Here is a 17,299-nt window from a genome sequence, read left to right on the forward strand (position 1 = left end):
CGAATTATTTTAAGAGTACACATCCGTTCAACAAGATGATTTTTCTCTACGATTCCAATCCGATTATTTCCCCAGTGGTAGAACTCAGTCGCTAGTACCTATAACTCACTTCCGGAGACGCCCATTCTACAGTTGCGTTAGCAGTTGGGTATCCTCAACTGCGCCTATCCATCTGTGTGTGACGTCACAGAAGCAGCACGCGGAAGTATGAGAAGGATGGACTGGCAAGAAGAGGCGGTGCAAAGACGGAAGTGGAAAACCTCTTTGCAGACCCTCCCCCTTTACTTTCCAGTGTCAGTGCGCATGCGGCTAGGAGGCGCATGAGCTGCCGGTGGCATCTTGCAAGCGGTACCGGGTACGTCACTTCCTTCTGGCTCAGAAGCGCTTCCTGGAGCCGGATGGTGAATAGCGGCGGTAGCGCTGCCTCTTCTTCTCCCCGTTCTCCCTCGTCCTGTTCCTCGCTGTCGACTTCCGGCAGCGGGGTCCTGGCGCAGCGCTCCATTCGGCTGCCGCTCGGCTTCTCCCTCCGGCAGCTGCCGCAAGAGGCAGCAGCGCCTCCGAGGGCAGATATGGCGGTAGCCGCCGCGGCCTCGGACTGGCTGGTTTTTCGAGACGGCTGCCTGCGCTGCGATGACGAGGGCCTGAGCAGCCTCTCTTACCACCCAGCGCTCAACGCTATTCTGGCCGTCTGTAGTGGAGGTGGAATCAAAGTTATTGACGGTACCTCGGGGGCTGTGCTCCAGGTTTCTGCTCTGCACGGTGAGTTAAGCCTCCTAGGAGGAGTGTGACCGCGGACCAGCAAGAAAGAGGGAAGAGAGCCGAGAAGTTGCGGACTTTTTATTTGTTTTGTTGTTGTTTTTATTCTTTGTTGCTCCTCTATTACTAGGGGAGAATGTTGCTGATGGTTTCCAAGACCCCGGTAACGAAAGGAAGGGAGGTGTTTATCCAAGACAAATACAATAATAGAAATTGCCCTGTACTTAGGGAGAAGTGGGAATATAGCAATCTAGTTGTTTGTGGAGATTTTTCTCTTTTATTATCACTTTCTGTTTTCCATTGGGTCTTTTTTGTGTGTGTTGAGAATTTGAACAGGAGGAAACATTAGTATAGATTAAGGAAGACTGTGTTGTTAACCGGAAGTGTACATTCTTAGCTTCCTTTAGGATCTTATTGTGAATGCTTGATTAATAATTGTGAGAGAAAAGTCAAATTTTAAAATATTTACTTTTGACAATTTATCTTAAAACTTTGAATTATGGGGTACATTCTCTGTCTGGGTGTACACTACATTTTAAAACGGAAGCATTATTTTACAGTTCTTAAATATATTTCCTTGTCCTCAACAGTAGATGAATCCAGAGACTAGTGAGATTACCTCCATCAACCAGCAGGGGGAGATAGAGAGCACTGAATTGACCTGGGTATATCTTGGTTGCACATCCTCTTGGCCAATTAGTATACTTTATCTCCAGCAGGTTAAAGAGGGTTTCTTACAGCTCGTGGAATTCAGCCAGGCTTGGCTGCAGTTACCAGCACCAGTTTCCTAGATCTGAAAAATGGCTGCTATCGTTCTGGTTCCTGGTTTCGGTTCCTGAGGACAGAGGACTATTTGCTCCTGTTGCTGCGGCTTCAGTAGAGCCTAGGGGTGTTGGCCATACTAAGCCAATTTTAGGGGCAACACCTGGGCCCACCCAGGTCCCTTCCCCACCTTCCCAGCCGGTGGAGAGAAGAAGAAGAAGCTGATGTAGTCAGGGTCCTTTCCCATAAGAAGAAAAGCCCAACCACGGGTGCCAACACAGTTCCCTGTGCGCTGCAGCACTAACACTTCTCCCTTTGCCTTCCGGTAGTGCAGGAGCACGTGAGTACTTGGCTTAGGCCTCAGTAAAGAGACATGTTCCTGTGGCAGGCCACAGTGGAAGGGGAGCAGGCCTCAGTGGAAGTCGATTTTGGGGGCTGGTCTCAGTTGAGAGCCCTTCCTGTGGCCTCAGAAATTAAGATCTTTCTGTGGCTTTAGGCCTCAGTGGTGAGATCTGGTGGCTAGGGGCCTCAGAGGTAGGATATTCCTGTGGCTTAGGCCTCAGATGTAGATATTCGTATGGCTTTGGCCTCAGTGGTGAGATATTCCTGTGGCTTAGGTTTCAGAGGTACGCTATTCCTATGGCTTTGTCCTCAGTGGTGAGATATTCCTGTGACTTAGGCCTCAGCAAGATATATATTCCAGCGGTTGGGGCCTCAGTTAACATGATATTCCTGTAGCTTTAGGCCTCAAATGAGACGTGTTCCTTTGGCTTGGGCCTCAGTAGAGGAAGATTCCTGGTCGACCCTAGTTGCTGCCACATGGGCAGTGGGTTGACCTCGGCTGTGGAGCCATTTCACTTGCAGCCTAGTGTACCTTGTTTGGTCCCAGACAGATGGCAGTTCAGCTATGGCTAGGCTGATTGCGGGCTAGTTGATAGATCTCGCTATTGCTCTGAATTATTCTTTCCACTCCTGGGTTTAGTGGATTCCTGAAACATAGAACATATGAAGTTTTCTCTGATGATAATCAATACTCTTTCTCCTGGAAGAATTCATGTGGAGTTCCGTAGCTTTTATCTCCAACATTATTTAATGTATATTTAGTTTCTTTGGTGTATCTACTTCAAAGTTTAAATGTTATATTTTATATATATGCAGATGATATTACTATTTTGTTGCCTTATAAGGCTATCTCGAATGAATTGATTTCTCAAATTTCTAATGTTTTAGAAAAGGTAGAATTATGGATGCTACAATTTAGATTAAAGCTTAATTCTGAAAAAGCTACGTTTTTTTGGCTAGCCCCAATGATAAGATTCAGTAAAAATTTATTCAACTGAAGGGTCAAAGTTTTGAGATAGTGCCAAATTTGAAAATCTTGGGAATAATTCTAGATCGTAGTTTAACTATACATCAAGAAGTATATTGATCTAAAGTCCTTTCAGTTGTTGGTTCAGTCTACATTATTGTCCACTTTGGATTACTGTAACATTGTTTATTTGGGGCTTCCCAAAAAGATTTTATTAAGACTACGATTAGTTCAGAGTACAGCAGTTCGTTTGATTTTTGGTCTCAAGAAGTATGATCATGCTAGTCCTTTTATGCTAGACTAGTCTTATAGCCCGTTACATTAACGGGTGCTAGAATATATGTGTGTGTCTGTCTGTCTTTTTTTTCTCTCTCAGCCGCTTTCTGTATTTCTGTCTGTCTGTCTTTTTTTTTTTCCCCCTTGGCTGTTCACTACCACCCCTTGCCTGCTCCCCCTGTCCATTCTCCCTTCCTTTTACCTCCCCTGTGTCCTCCACCACCCCATCACTGCTCACCTTATCCAGCAGAAGCCCTTCTCCCTTTGTTTTCCCTCCCTCTGTCCATCATCACCTCCTTCCTGCTCCCCCTGTCCAGCAGTAGGCCTGTCTTCATTTTTCTGCCCCCCTCCCTGTTCATCAGCACCTCTTCCCCTGTCCATCAACCCCTTTTCTGCCCCTCCATTTCCGTGTGTTGCAGCATTTCCCTCCCACCCCACTTCCCTGTGCAGTATTTTCCTCCCCCCCCATACCTTCCTCCTGAACTCCAAGCCCTACTTATGTTAAAATGCTTTCCGGGTTTCTGTCTTTTTTTTTTTTTTTTTTTTTGGCTGTCCACTACCACCCCTTGCCTGCTCACCCTGTCCATTCTCCCTTCCTTTTACCTCCCCTGTGTCCTCCAACACCCCATCACTGCTCACCTTATTCAGCAAAAGCCCTTCTCCCTTTGTTTTACCTCCCCCTGTCCATCATCACCTCCTTCCTGCTCCCCCTGTCCAGTAGTAGGCCTGTCTTCATTTTTCTGCCCCCCTCCCTGTTCATCAGCACCTCTTCCCCTGTCCATCAACCCCTTTTCTGCCCCTCCATTTCCCTCCCACCCCACTTCCCTGTGCAGTATTTTCCTCCCCCCCATACCTTCCTCCTGAACTGCATGCCCTACTTATGTTGAAATGTTTTTTGGGTTTGGCTGCCGCAGCCTGCAGCTGCCATGGCTGCCATCCGACTCAGACCGCCATGGTCGACATCCGCCTCGGGGGGGGGGGGGGGTAGGAAGAGAGAGAGAGAGCTTCGGGCGGCCAGCAGCCGCAGCGGCCAACATCCGCCTCGGGCCGCCGACAACCACAACGGCCCACATCCACCTCGAGGGGAGGGAGAGAGAGAGCTTCGCGCACATGCGCACTCCTATCTGCGGTGCCCTACAGCTCACAGAAAACGGATGCATGCGATGGGAGTGCGCATGCGCGGCCTAGCGTTTTATTATATTAGATTACATTGGCTGCCTTTTGAGGCCAGAGTGCTTTTTAAATTTGGGTGTATTTGGTTTATTACCTTCTTATTTGGCATTTTATTTGAAATTGTTCACTTCATTAAAATGTACCAGAAATTCAGGTATGTTCCTTTTCCCTACCCCAAGGCCTGCCGTTAAAAGACATTTTTGGACAGGACATTGGAATATCAGGCGGGGAAGATGAACTCCTGGATGATTCCATTGACTGTTCAAGCCAATTCTTATCCTATATTTAGGAAATTAATGAAAACATATCTATTCGATAAACAAGATTGTTGAGACTTTAAGATGTGTTCTTTTTAGGTTCCGCATTTCAAATATAATTTTTATTATGTTTTATATTTTAAATGTATTTTTATCTGATCATGTATTTAACGATGTAGTTATGATAGTTGTTTTATTTGAAATTGTATTGAAATGTTCAGTCTTACTGTTGTGAACCACCCAAAACTGCTGGTGGGGCGGTATATAAGAAAATAAATAATAATAATTATTATTATTATTATTTCATATCCCCTCTATCTCCTCTTTTCAAGGGAGAAGAAGCCCAGTTTCTCTAATCTCTCACTGTACGGCAACTCCTCAAGCCCCTTAACCGTTTTAGTTGCTCTTCTCTGGACCCTTTCGAGTAGTACTGTGTCCTCCTTCATGTATGGCGACCAGTGCTGGAAACAGTATTTCAGGTGAGGGCATACCATGGCCCAGTACAACGGCATGATAACCTTCTTCGATCTGTTCGTGATCCCCTTCTTAATCATTCCTAGCATTCTGTTCACCGCGGCCACGGTTTCATTGACTTGTTGACCAGTACACTTAAGTCTCTTTCCTGAGGGGTCTCTCCAAGTACTGAACCGGACATCCTGTATTCATGTATAAGATTTTTGTTACCGACATGCATCACCTTACACTTATCCACATTTAAAGCTCATTTGCCATGTCTTGGCCCATTTCTCGAGCGTGTTTATGCCACATTGCAGGTCTTCGCAATCCTCCTGCATCTTCACTACTCTGAATGACCTAATATCGTCTGCAAATTTAATCATCTCACTTGTTGTACCAATTTCGAGGTCTTATATAAATATGTTGGGGAGCAAGGGTCCAATCCCCGAACCCTGCGGCATTCCACTCGTGAGGCTTATCCAGTCCGAGTATTGTCCATTTACCTCCACTCTCTTGTTTCCTATCCGCCAGTCAGTTTTTAATCCATGTGAGTATTTCACCCTCGATTCTATGGCTCGCAATTTTTTGAAGTAGTCGTTCATGCGGAACCTTGTTGCACACCTTCTGAAAATCCAGATATACAATGTCGACCGGGTCATCCTTATCTATCTGCCTGTTTACTCCCTTGAAGAAGCGCAACAAGTTCGTCAAGCAAGATCTTCCTTTGCTGATACCATGCTGGCTGGTCCTCATCAGATTGTGTCCATCAAGGTGATCAATGATGCGGTCCTTTATCAGCGCCTCTACCATCTTTCCTGCTACCGAGGTCAGACTCGCCAGTCTGTAGTTTCCCGGATCTCCCCTCGAACCTTTCTTGAAGATCGGCGTAACATTCGCCACTTTCCAGAATCCTTCCCGATTTTATTAACAGATTGGCTGTTAGTTGAAGCAGTTCAGCTATAGCCCCTTATCCCAGGACAAGCAGGCAGCATATTCTCTACATGTGGGTGACGTCATCCATGGAGCCCCGTCGCGGACAGCTTTTCAAGCAAACTTGATTGAAGATTTCAAGTTTGCTGATGCTGCACCACGCATATGTGTGCCTTCCTGCTCCACTAGAGGGCGCATCCCCTCCTTGTGGTCTTTAGTTCTTAGTTTTCCGCGGAGCCAGAAAGCCGTGTCTTTTTTCTCTCTCCATTCTAAGTGCCTTTCTTGCACCGCGGCTTCTTTGTTTTCCTTCGGGAGTCGCTGTGCGGTTTTGTTTTCTTGTATTTTGTCAAGTTCTCTCATTTTTTTCTTTTCGGTTCGGCGCTGGGGGCTCCCAGTTGCCATGGCCTCCTGGCCTTGCATGGCCATGGCCTATTCTTACTTATGTCCTGGCCTCTCACCGGGTTTAAAAAGTGCTCGCAGTGTGGTCGGCTGCTTTCCCTTACCGACCCGCACCTCGCAGGTGGACCAGCCTGAGCGTCGTGTCGTGGACCGCCGGGGCAAGATGTGTTGGTCTCGACCCCTTTCCTCCTTGGACTCTTTGCCTCTTCCTTCGAGGCATTCCTCACCCTCGGGGCACCCTCGGTCGAGCCGCCGGTCTCGGCGTCCCTCGACCTCGTCTTGACGGGTGTCGAAGCGGCCCCGGAACTCTTCCCCGAGGCGGGGGTCGGTCTCCAGGCCCGCACACGGCCGAATCTCTCCGGGTCTCGGACTTGACTTTGTCCAACCCCCTGGTTGTTGATATCTTCTTCCCGGTCTGGGGCTCCGCGCCGGGAGATTCCCGATGCTTGTCGCCTCGGCGGCATAGGGCCTCGATGCTTCGGACCCCTGGGTCCTCCCCTCCGGGGACCCCTCGGCGGCGGCTGTCCTCGGCTTCGGAGCATATGGATACGGATAGGCCACCTTACTATTCTAGGGAGGCGTCACCCTCCTTTTCCACTGTTGTGCAGTCGCGCTCGACTACCCCCCTTGAGGGTCAGTCTGACAGCAGACCCTCTTCCTTCACCAGATTTGTTCAGGACATGGGGAAGGTGCTCCATCTTGATCTCCAGTCAGACTCTAAGTACACCAAGGAGTTTTTGGAGGAGCTGGATCTTCCCGGTCCTCCTAGGGAGTCCTTGCGGCTCCCTTTGAACCCGGTCTTGCGGCAGGCCTTTTTCCGCAATTTGGAGACCCCTTATGCGGTTCCAGCAATCCCTTCCAAAATGGAGTCTTGGTACCGGACTGTCCCCTGTCTGGGGTTTGAGAAGGCCCAGCTTTCCCACCAGTCCTTGATGGTGGAATCCTTTCTGAAGAAGTCTCACCACCGGGCAGGGAAGGGCGGACTATGGACAAGTTTGGCCGACGCCTGTATCAGAACTCGATGATGACGAACAGGGTCTTGAACTATAACTTTACATTCGCATCCTATCTCAAGTTGTTGGTCAAATCCTTGCCCGCCTTTCAAGATGATTTGCCCATCCAGCGCCGTGGGGAGTTAGCGCGGCTGGTGGATGTTCTTTCGCAGCTGAGAATTTACATGTTTCACGCGGCTTATGATGCTTTCAAACTTTCCTCTAGGGTCTCCGCCTTTGCGGTAGCCATGCGCCGCTTGGCATGGCTCCGCATTGTTGATATGGACCCCAATCTTCAGGACTGCTTGGCTAACCTTCCCTGTTTGGGGAACGAGCTCTTGGATGACTATCGAGGCTGCCACCAAACGCCTCTCCGAGCACGAACGTTCTTTTGCCTCCTTGGTTCGGGCCAAGCCAAAGCCCACCCCTCCCAAGGCCTATCGGATGCCCCCCAGGCGGTATCCACATAAATCCATGCCGGCCTTTTCCAGGCCTCCCCCTCGGTGCCAGCAGCAGCAGAGGGCTCCCATTAAGCCTCAGGCCCCTGCAGCGGCTAAGCCGGCACCGTCCTTTGACGGTCTGGGCGGTTGGGGGCTGTCCCCCCTCTGCCCAGGAGCTGTCCCTTCCCATCGGGGGCCGCCTTTCCGCCTTCTATCGCAGCTGGGAGCTGATCACCTCGGACTCTTGGGTCCTCTCAGTAATCAGAGAACCCGTTCCCCCTTGCTTGGTGATGTAATACATCACCACATGATTGTCGGTGCGCACCAGGACGACCTGATCCTGCAGCAGATGACGGAAAGCCACCACTGCGAGATAAATGGCCCGGTGCTCCAACAGATTGATGTGGCAGCGAGCTCACAACATCTTTCTTCGAGCGGTTTACATCCAGAGCGAGTACAACTGTCTGGCAGACAGGTTAAGTTGCCTTCTTCAGCCGCAGACTCTGCGCCAGGTGTTTCTTCGGTGGGAGACTCCTCAGATAGATCTGTTCGCCTCGCCTCTCAACCACAAGTTACCTCGCTTCTGCTCGAGGATCTATTCCCCAGATCGTCTGGAGGCCGATGCTTTTCTTCTGAATTGGTCGGGCAGGTTCCTTTATGCGTTCCCTCCCTTTCCTTTGATTATAAGGACGCTTGTGCATCTCAGGTCAGCGGAGGCCTCGATGATTTTGATCGCTCCTCAGTGGCCTCGGAATCCGTGGTTTTCCCTTCTTCTTCAACTGAGTGTCAGGGAACCTCTGCTTCTGCCTGTATTTCCTTCTCTGCTGTCTCAGAGTCAGGGTTCGCTGCTGTATCCCAATCTGCAGTCTCTGCACTTGACGGCTTGGTTCCTTTCCGCCTGACTCCTCCTTTTGAGTTATCCCAGTCAGTCATGGATGTTCTGGAAGCTTCTCGGAAGGCTTCTACTAGACAGTGTTATTCTCAGAAGTGGACGCGGTTTGCCACATGGTGTGCTTCACATCGTGTGAATCCCGTGTCTGCCTCTTTGCCTTCGGTTTTGGATTATTTGTTTTCGTTGTCACGATCTGGCCTCAAAACTACTTCTATTCGAGTCCATCTTAGTGCGATTGCTGCCTTTCATCAGCAGCTTGATGGGAAATCGCTCTCGGTCCATCCTCTGGTGTCTCGGTTTATGCGGGGTCTCTTGAATGTCCATCCTCCTCTCAAGCCTCCCCCCATAGTTTTGGATCTTAATGTGGTTCTGGCTCAATTGATGAAACCTCCCTTTGAGCCCATGGATACTGCCCATCTGAAGTTCCTGACTTGGGAAGGTGATGTTCTTGATTGCTCTCACTTCTGCTCGCAGAGTCAGTGAGCTGCAGGCTCTGGTTGCAGATCCGCCTTTTACTGTTTTTCATCATGAAAAGGTGGTCCTGCGTACTCATCCTAAGTTTTTGCCTAAGGTGGTGTCCGATTTCCACCTTAATCAGTCTATTGTCCTTCCGGTGTTTTTCCCTCAGCCGCATTCTCATCCTGGTGAGGTGGCACTTCACACTCTTGACTGTAAGCGGGCATTGGCTTTCTATCTCCAACGCACCCAGTCTCATCGGAAGGTTCCTCAACTTTTCTTGTCCTTTGATCCTAGTCGGTTGGGCCGTCCTGTTTCCAAACGCACCTTGTCCAACTGGTTGGCCGCTTGTATTTCCTTCTGCTACGCTCAGGCTGGTCTCTCTTTGCATGGTCGGGTCACGGGGGCATAAAGTCCAAGCGATGGCAGCTTCTGTCACTTTCCTCAGATCTACGCCAATTGAGGAGATCTGCAAGGCTATCACTTGGTCTTCGGTTCATACCTTCACCTCTCACTACTGTCTGGATACTTTGTCCAGGAGTGACGGCTGGTTTGGCCAATCGATTTTGCGTAATCTGTTTTCCTGACTTGCCAACTTCCCTCCGTCCCTTTTTGGTTAGCTTGAAGGTCACCCACATGTAGAGAATATGCTGCCTGCTTGTCCTGGGATAAAGCACAGTTACCGTAACAGGTGTTATCCAAGGACAGCAGGCAGATATTCTCGCAACCCTCCCACCTCCCCGGGTTGGCTTCTTTGCTAGATATCTGAACTGAAGACCACGAGGAGGGGATGCGCCCTCTAGTGGAGCAGGAAGGCACACACATGTGTGGTGCAGCATCAGCAAACTTGAAATCTTCAATCAAGTTTGCTTGAAAAGCTGTCCGCGACGGGGCTCCGTGGATGACGTCACCCACATGTAGAGAATATCTGCCTGCTGTCCCTGGATAACACCTGATGGATGCCACCGGTCACGGGGATTTATTGTTTTTAAGCCTATCAATTTGCCTGCATACTGAGAGGAGGAGGGAGATAGAAAGAAGAAAAAGCATGAAAGTTCTGGAAGAATCCCTGTAAGTCCTGACAGGTGAAGTGGGATAGGGAAAACGACAAAGCTCACTTTTCTCTCTACAGAAAAACTTCCCTCCCCCCCTGCAACTGACATTTACCTTATCTATCTCTGTAGCTGATGGAAACAGTAGATGGAGAAATACCCAGTTTTTAAGCAAAAGTTAGATACTGTATCAGTAAAACTAGAGAAAAAGCAACAGGTTCTGAGGCTGTGGGTTTGCTGTGGTTTTTACCAAGGCCCACCCAGCCAGATACCATGAAGAGATAAACACAGACCATGGTCCAAAGATAGAATTCTCAGAAGATAAAGTTCTCAAGAAATAGCAAGTGTCAGAGATATTTGCAGTTGGGAGGGGGTCTTGTGCTCGGAAAGGCTTATATGGTATGGAAACAGACATTTCGGGGAAAAGATTAGGTCTTACGGAAAACAGGGCGAACATATAACATGACGCAGGTGAAACCAGCCATTAAATGAATGTAGTTAGGCAGTAGTGCATAAGAAAATAGCCAATAAGGATGTATCATGTGATGTAGGCCAACGTGGTGTTAGCCACCAAGAAATGTATAAAATCAGGCCTCTGGGAGGGAAAGAGCAGAACAGACATCCGAGGATCTTCAGGCCTGGAGATCACCTTCTGTTACGCTATATGCTGAATGATTTATTCTTGTAAGCTGTTACTGATTGACTAAATAAATATATATACTTATTGAAACCAGTATATAGCGTGCGAGGTCTCATTACCGAGGTAGGCCTGGACAGCTGCCTACATCAATACCTCTTCTAGACTGACAGTCAATCCTGTCAGTTTCCCATCTTAGTTTCCTGCATATAGCCTATCGGCTTCCGGTATGTTGTGTATATCCTCTTCAGTAAATACAGACGCAAAAAATGTGTTCAGTTTGTTGGCGATGACTTTGTCCTCCTTTAGCACTCCCTTTATTCCCCTTAATATATTGAAAGAACAGCTTGAAATTTTTTGCCTCCTTGGCTATTTTTTCCTTGTAGTCTCTTGACACCTCTTACCGCCTTATGGCACCTGCTTTGATGTTTGTGCTTTTTCCAGTTTTTGTACGTTTTTGACCTTTTCCATTCCTTAAACGAAGTCATCTTGTATCTGATCGTTTCCTTCACCGTTACAGTGAGCCACGCCGGTTCTTTGTTCTTTTTCCTCTTGGATCCCTTATTGATATGCAATATATAAAAATTTTGTGCTTTGGTGACTGTCCTTAAAAAGGACCCATGCTTGCTCTAGCGTATTTATAGTTCTTATTCTCTTCTTAATCTTCTTCCCCACCATGAGTCTCATGCCTTCGTAATTCCCTTTTTGGAAGTTCAGTGCTGAGGCCATCGTTCTGGATCGATGTTTGCCCCTGTATCCTGGTTGAAGCGGGTCATATTGTGATTACTGCTTCCCAGCATCCCTTCTACTTCTACGGTCCTCGTAGTCCATTTAGAATTAAGTCCAGGAAGCAATTGCCTACAGCATCGAAGAACTTGGTCTCCCTACTGTAGCCGGAGGTGCCTAGTTCCAGTCTATCCCCGGATAATTTAAGTCACCCATGAAAACTGCGTTGCCTCCCTTGCAGTTGCATTTAATCTCGTCCGTCATGTCTCCATCAATTTCTTTGGACTGCCCTGGGGGGGTTGGTAGTAGATGCCGATCTTCGTTTCCATTCCATTTCCAGGAATTTTGACCCATAGAGACTATACCTTATTTTTCGTTTCCGGCGTGTTCTCTCCAGAAGATTCAATTCCCTCTTTGACGTATAGAGCAATACCCCCACCTTTTTTACCTACTCTGTCTCTGCTGAATAGCTTGTAGCCCGGTAGCACAGTGTCCCAGACATTTTCCTAGTTCCACCATGTTTCCATGATGCCTATGATATCAAGGTTATCTTTTTGTGCCATAGCTTCCAATTCCCACATCTTATTCCTTAGGCTCCTTGCATTCGTGTACATACACTTGAGTTTGCGGCCTGTTACTTTCTTGCATTTCCTTCCCTCTTGCGTCCCTTTCAATCCATCAGGATTTCTGTCTTGCCTATGATCCAGTGAGTCTTCCCCACTATCTTCTTACACGGTATCCTCTGGGTATACTGGTTCCCAAACCATCGACTCTTGGTCGACTGTCGGCTTTCCCCTTCTTCGTAGTTTAAAAACTTCTCAATTTCTCTCTTGATGTTGCTTGCAAGAAGCCTCGTTCCATCTCCGCTGAGCTGGAGCCCATCCTTCCTGAATAGCTTGCTCTTCCCCCAGAACTTCGTCCAAAGTTGCGTACGAAGTGGAATCCTTCTTCCTCACACCAGCGCCTCATCCATGCGTTGACTGCATGCAGCTCCATCTGCCTCTTCTCGTCAGCCCTGGGTACTGGCAGGATCTCCGAGAACGCTACCCTCGGCGTTCTGGTCTTCAGCTTCCCTCCTAGCATCCGGAACTGGTCCTTCAGTCCTTCCCTGCTGTAGTTCCTGTTGCTCACGTTGTTTGTCCCCACGTGGATTGCCACCACCGTATCTTCCTTTTCCACACTGTCGATGATCCTGTTGATGCGGCTCACTATATCTTCTACCTTGCTCCCGGTAGGCAGGTCACCAGCCGATCCTGTCTTCCTCCTGGATATGTGGCTGTTGACTTGTCTGATAATGGAGTCCCCCACGATGATTGCTGTCCCCTCTATCTTCTCTTGCCTCTGTAGCCGCAGGTCTGTGTGCCTGGCGTATGACCGTCTCTCCAGCCATAGGTCCTCTGTGCACTTCTATCTTCCCTCATCCTGGCTTTGGCTTGCACTGGACTCATCTTCCTTGTGGTTGTCCTCCAGGTGGTCCTCGCTCACTGTAGGTGCATCTTGGCAGCTCCACTGTTGTTGGTGATTTTCCACGGCCTCCCTGTATGCCTGTTCAATGAACTTATCTAACTCCCTGACTTCTTCTTCAACGGTTTCCTCTGTCATGAAGTTTTCTGTCTCTCTGTCCTCCTCTTCCACTGCTCGAAGTGCCTCTAGTTCCAGTATTCTGTCCTTCGGGAGTCTGAGTTGCTTCTTCATGCCCTCCAGTTCCTCGCATCGAGTGCATACATAAGACTTCCTCCCAGAGTGGAGGTAGTCATACATATGGCAAACTGTGCAGAAACCTGGGTAGCTCAACATCCTGCATCCATTGCTGTCCGCTTGCCGGTCTGTCATCTGAAGTAGCTTCTCCTTGTGTAGGAATCTGTGTAGCGTCCTTGATGTTACTGTGAAGTCCTTTTTCTTGATTTTAAACCTGCTACCCCTGTTGCTTATGTGTGTCGTTTGTGTCTGCTTTGATTGACCTCTGCTACTGCTGTGTTTGTTTATCTACTGCTTGTCTGTCCTTTTGCCCTTGTGGTAGAGAGAATGTTTTAATTTTCTCCAGAAATCAAGTTAAGTGGTGAGTTGTTTTAGGAATTTTGGCAGTTCAGTTCAGATAAGGTCCTTGGTATTCAAATGTAGCCTCAAACATCTTCTTCCACTGAAATTGTTGTGTGATGGGAAGGATATCTTGAAGCATTGCGATACTCGTGAATTGAAGGAAGAATGTGGGACTTTAATATTGGAGGTTATTGCATCTGAATTTTCTCCATAGATCCCTTTAAGGACCATGCAGGCTATCTTGAAATGGAATTACTTTTTCACTGGTAGTAAGTGCAGTTGTTTTAATAGCGGACTTGCCCTTTCATATTTTTTCTGCAGATTCGTCTAGCGGCAGTGTTTTGTAATAGTTGAAGTTTTTGTGTTCTTTTTCTGTAATGCCACAATATGAGTTATCCCAGGACAAGCAGGCAGGTATTCTCACATGTGTGTGATGTCATCGTCGAAGCCTGGATATGGACGCCTTACAAGCAGACTTGCTTGAAGAAACTCGAAGTTTCGAGTCGCCCGCACTGCGCATGTGCGAGTGCCTTCCTGCCCAGCACAGGGCGCGTCTCCTCAGTTCTCAGTTTTCCGCGGAGCCGAGAAGTCCGTCTTTGACTCTCTGCGTTTAACTTCGTTCACTTTGTGCCTTCTCTACAACCGCGGTTTGTGTGTTTTTCTTAACGAATCGCTGTTTTATTTTATTTCTTTTATTTTAGTAAAAAAAAACAAAAAACAAAAAAACATTTTTTTTCTTCTTCTGTTCGTTTTCCGGGACAGGCTGCTCGGCTGCAGCCTGAGGGCTTCGACTTTGCAGCGGCTATTTTTCCGTCTATGTCCTGGCCTGCTACGGGCTTCAAGAGGTGTAGCAAGTGTCAGCGTGCGATCTCTCTTATGGACCCTCACGGACGCTGCCTCAAGTGCTTTGGGCCGAAACATCATCCTAGGTCGTGCCTGCCTTGCCAAACACTTCAGCCTCGTGCTTTTAAGCGTCGTTGCATTCTGGTGGACAAGCTTTTCGAGATGGAGTCTCCTTCTGATCCCTTGACTTCGAAGGCGTCTTTGGCCTCGACTTCCACCGAGACTCCTTCTGCGCCTACTGCTTCCACCTCGAGCCTCATCAGACTTTCATCGTTTGCAGCGGCTCTTGCTTCGACGTCATCTGCTGTATCTTCCCCTGTTTCCTCAGGTCAGATAGTTCAGCAGTTGGTTTCGCCGGTGGTGATTAAAGTGTCTAAGACTCCCAAGTCGAAGCACACTCACACTACCTCGAAGGAACCTCCAGCCAAAGCAGGTGGTTCGGTTTCAGACGCGGATCCATCCTTGCTGGCTACTTTCCAGACCATGTTAGAGAATCAGTTTATTCAGTTCCTTACAAACATGGGACCCAAACTGCTTCCTCTTATCCAGCCTGAGCATTCAGCAGCCTCCCGCGAGATCGAGCCGCTTCCTTTACCTCAGTCTGAACTTACACACTCTTTGCAGGGAGCAGAGTATCTGCAAGTGTCTGGTCTGGCATCCAAGCATGAAAAGCAAGGAGCAGATTCTTTGTGAGTGCCTCGATGTGATTCCTCACACTCTAAACAAGGAGCAGAGTCTTTGAGAGTGCATCGAGGTTCCTCCACCAAGCCTCTGGAGCCTCGATCTACAGCCTCTAGTCCTATTCACACATCGGCATTGGCTGCCTATGTTTCCGAGGCGAAATCTCCTCGATCCTCGAGATCTGGTTCCAGACACAGTTCTCACCGACATTCGAGGCCTTCATCGAGGCATTGTTCTTCTTCTCATGACAGACCATCTTCCTCGAAGCCTCGATCTACTCCAACCTCGACCAGACCACCGACTCCTCGTTCGAGGTCTCCGATGCTGGACCTCGAGGATGTTCCGGTCTCGATTGCCTCGTCCAAGTCACCAGGTTCCTTTGATGCCTTTTTCCCTGCCGAAGCTTCTTCTTCGACACAGGCTGCCTCGACGTCCTCGAGTCCTTCTCAAGGCAAAGCATTGGCAGATCAGCTATCTTTCTCGTCTTTCCTGCGACAGATGGCTGTAGACTTGGATATTCAATTGGATACTGGCTCCAAATATTCTAAGGAGTATCTAGAAGTCATGCATCTTCCTCAACCTCCAGCAGAATGTCTTAAGCTTCCACTTCATAAGCTTTTGAATCAGACTTTTGGTCGATGCATGGAAACACCTTTTTCCATACCAGCTGTTCCAGGAAAATTGGACTCTAGGTATAAAACTGTGCATCGCAAAAGGTTTGACAACTCACAATTATCCCATCAATCCCTACTTATTGAGTCCTCCTTGAAGAGATCTCATCCTTCCAAGGTTTATGCCACAGTTCCTCCTGGAAGGGAGGGGAAACTATGGACAAATTCGGACGTCGCATTTACCATAATGCTATGATGACCTCTAAAGTCCTCAATTATAATTTTTATTTCATCACTTACTTTGAATTTCTTCTTTCTCTTCTACCAAAGTTTTTGACTTATTTGGATAACCAAATGCATTTTGAGTTTCAAGAAGTCATTGCTTCTTTCTCTCAATTACATCTGCATCTCCTCCAATCATCTCATGATGCCTTCGAGTTATCTGCCCGAGTGGCTGCTTGCTCTGTAGCTATGCGTCGTCTTGCCTGGCTTTGTACTATTGACATGGACTCTAACCTTCAAGACCGCTTGGCTAACATTTCTTGTGAGGGTAACGACCTCTGTGATGAATCCATCGAGGCAGTCACCAAGAAATTATCTGACCATGATAAATCATTTGCTTCTATAGTCAGACCTAAGCCAAAGCCAGCTCTTGCCAAGCCTGCACACCCTGCTCTTATCTATCAAAGGCGTTTTGCTCCGAAGCCGGCTCCTTATAATCACCCTCCTCTGAAAAAACAGCAACCTCAGAAGCAACAGAAACCCCAACCTTCTGCTGCACTTAAGGCTTCTCAGCCTTTTTGATTGTTTACAACAGAGCATAACCTCCACCGTTCTGTCTCTGTCTCCTTTTCCCCCTATAGGAGGTCGTCTCCATCATTTTTACAACTGATGGACGATAATTACATCCAACCTCTGGGTGCTTACCATCATCAGGGAAGGATACTCTCTTCATTTCACTCAGGTTCCACCAGAGCTTCCTTCAAGAGAGTATTCTTCCAATCCATCCCAGACCGCCCTTCTTCTTCAGGAAGCTCAAGCTCTGCTTTCTCTCCATGCCATTGAACCAGTTCCCTTGGAACAGCAGAACAGGGGCCCTGTTTTACTCCCGTTACTTTCTTGTTCCGAAGAAGGCGGGTGATCTGCGGCTCTCAACAAATTTCTAGTCAAAGAAAAGTTTCAAATGTTGTCCCTGGCATCTCTTTATCCCCTTCTCGAGCAGAACGACTGCTCTCTGGATCTCAAGGAGGCCTACACTCATATCCCCATTCATCCGGCCTCCCGTCAATACCTCAGATTTCGGGTAGGGAATCTGCATTATCAATACAGAGTACTACCCTTCGGCCTGGCCTCGTCTCCCAGAGTGTTCACCAAGTGCCTGGTAGTGGTAGCAGCAGCAGCTCTATGGAATCATGGTCTTCAGGTATTTCCCTACCTCGACGACTGGCTCATCAAAGATTCCACATCTCAAGGGGTTATTCTAGCGACCCAACGGACTACCTGGTTCCTACAAAGTTTGGGATTCGAAATCAACTTTCCCAAATCTCAACTTCAACCCTCACAGAATCTACAATTCATTGGAGCTGTTCTGGACACTGTCCAACTCAGAGC

General features: G+C 48.1%; 1 protein-coding gene across 4 annotated transcripts in view; it reads left to right on the top strand.

The window, feature by feature from the left end:
• Positions 1-241: 241 nt before the first annotated feature.
• BIRC6 (baculoviral IAP repeat containing 6) overlaps positions 242-17,299 on the top strand; it is a 1,530,571-nt gene continuing 1,513,513 nt past the window's right edge. For 3 of the 4 annotated variants that reach the window (XM_033935678.1, XM_033935679.1, XM_033935680.1), the window contains exon 1: positions 365-759. In XM_033935678.1, the coding sequence (XP_033791569.1) occupies positions 399-759 (361 nt within the window). In that variant the 5' untranslated portion in view covers positions 365-398. The other variant, XM_033935681.1, reaches the window with a different exon arrangement.

Source organism: Geotrypetes seraphini, chromosome 3 (assembly GCF_902459505.1).
Source record: "Geotrypetes seraphini chromosome 3, aGeoSer1.1, whole genome shotgun sequence".
Classification (NCBI taxonomy): domain Eukaryota; kingdom Metazoa; phylum Chordata; class Amphibia; order Gymnophiona; family Dermophiidae; genus Geotrypetes; species Geotrypetes seraphini.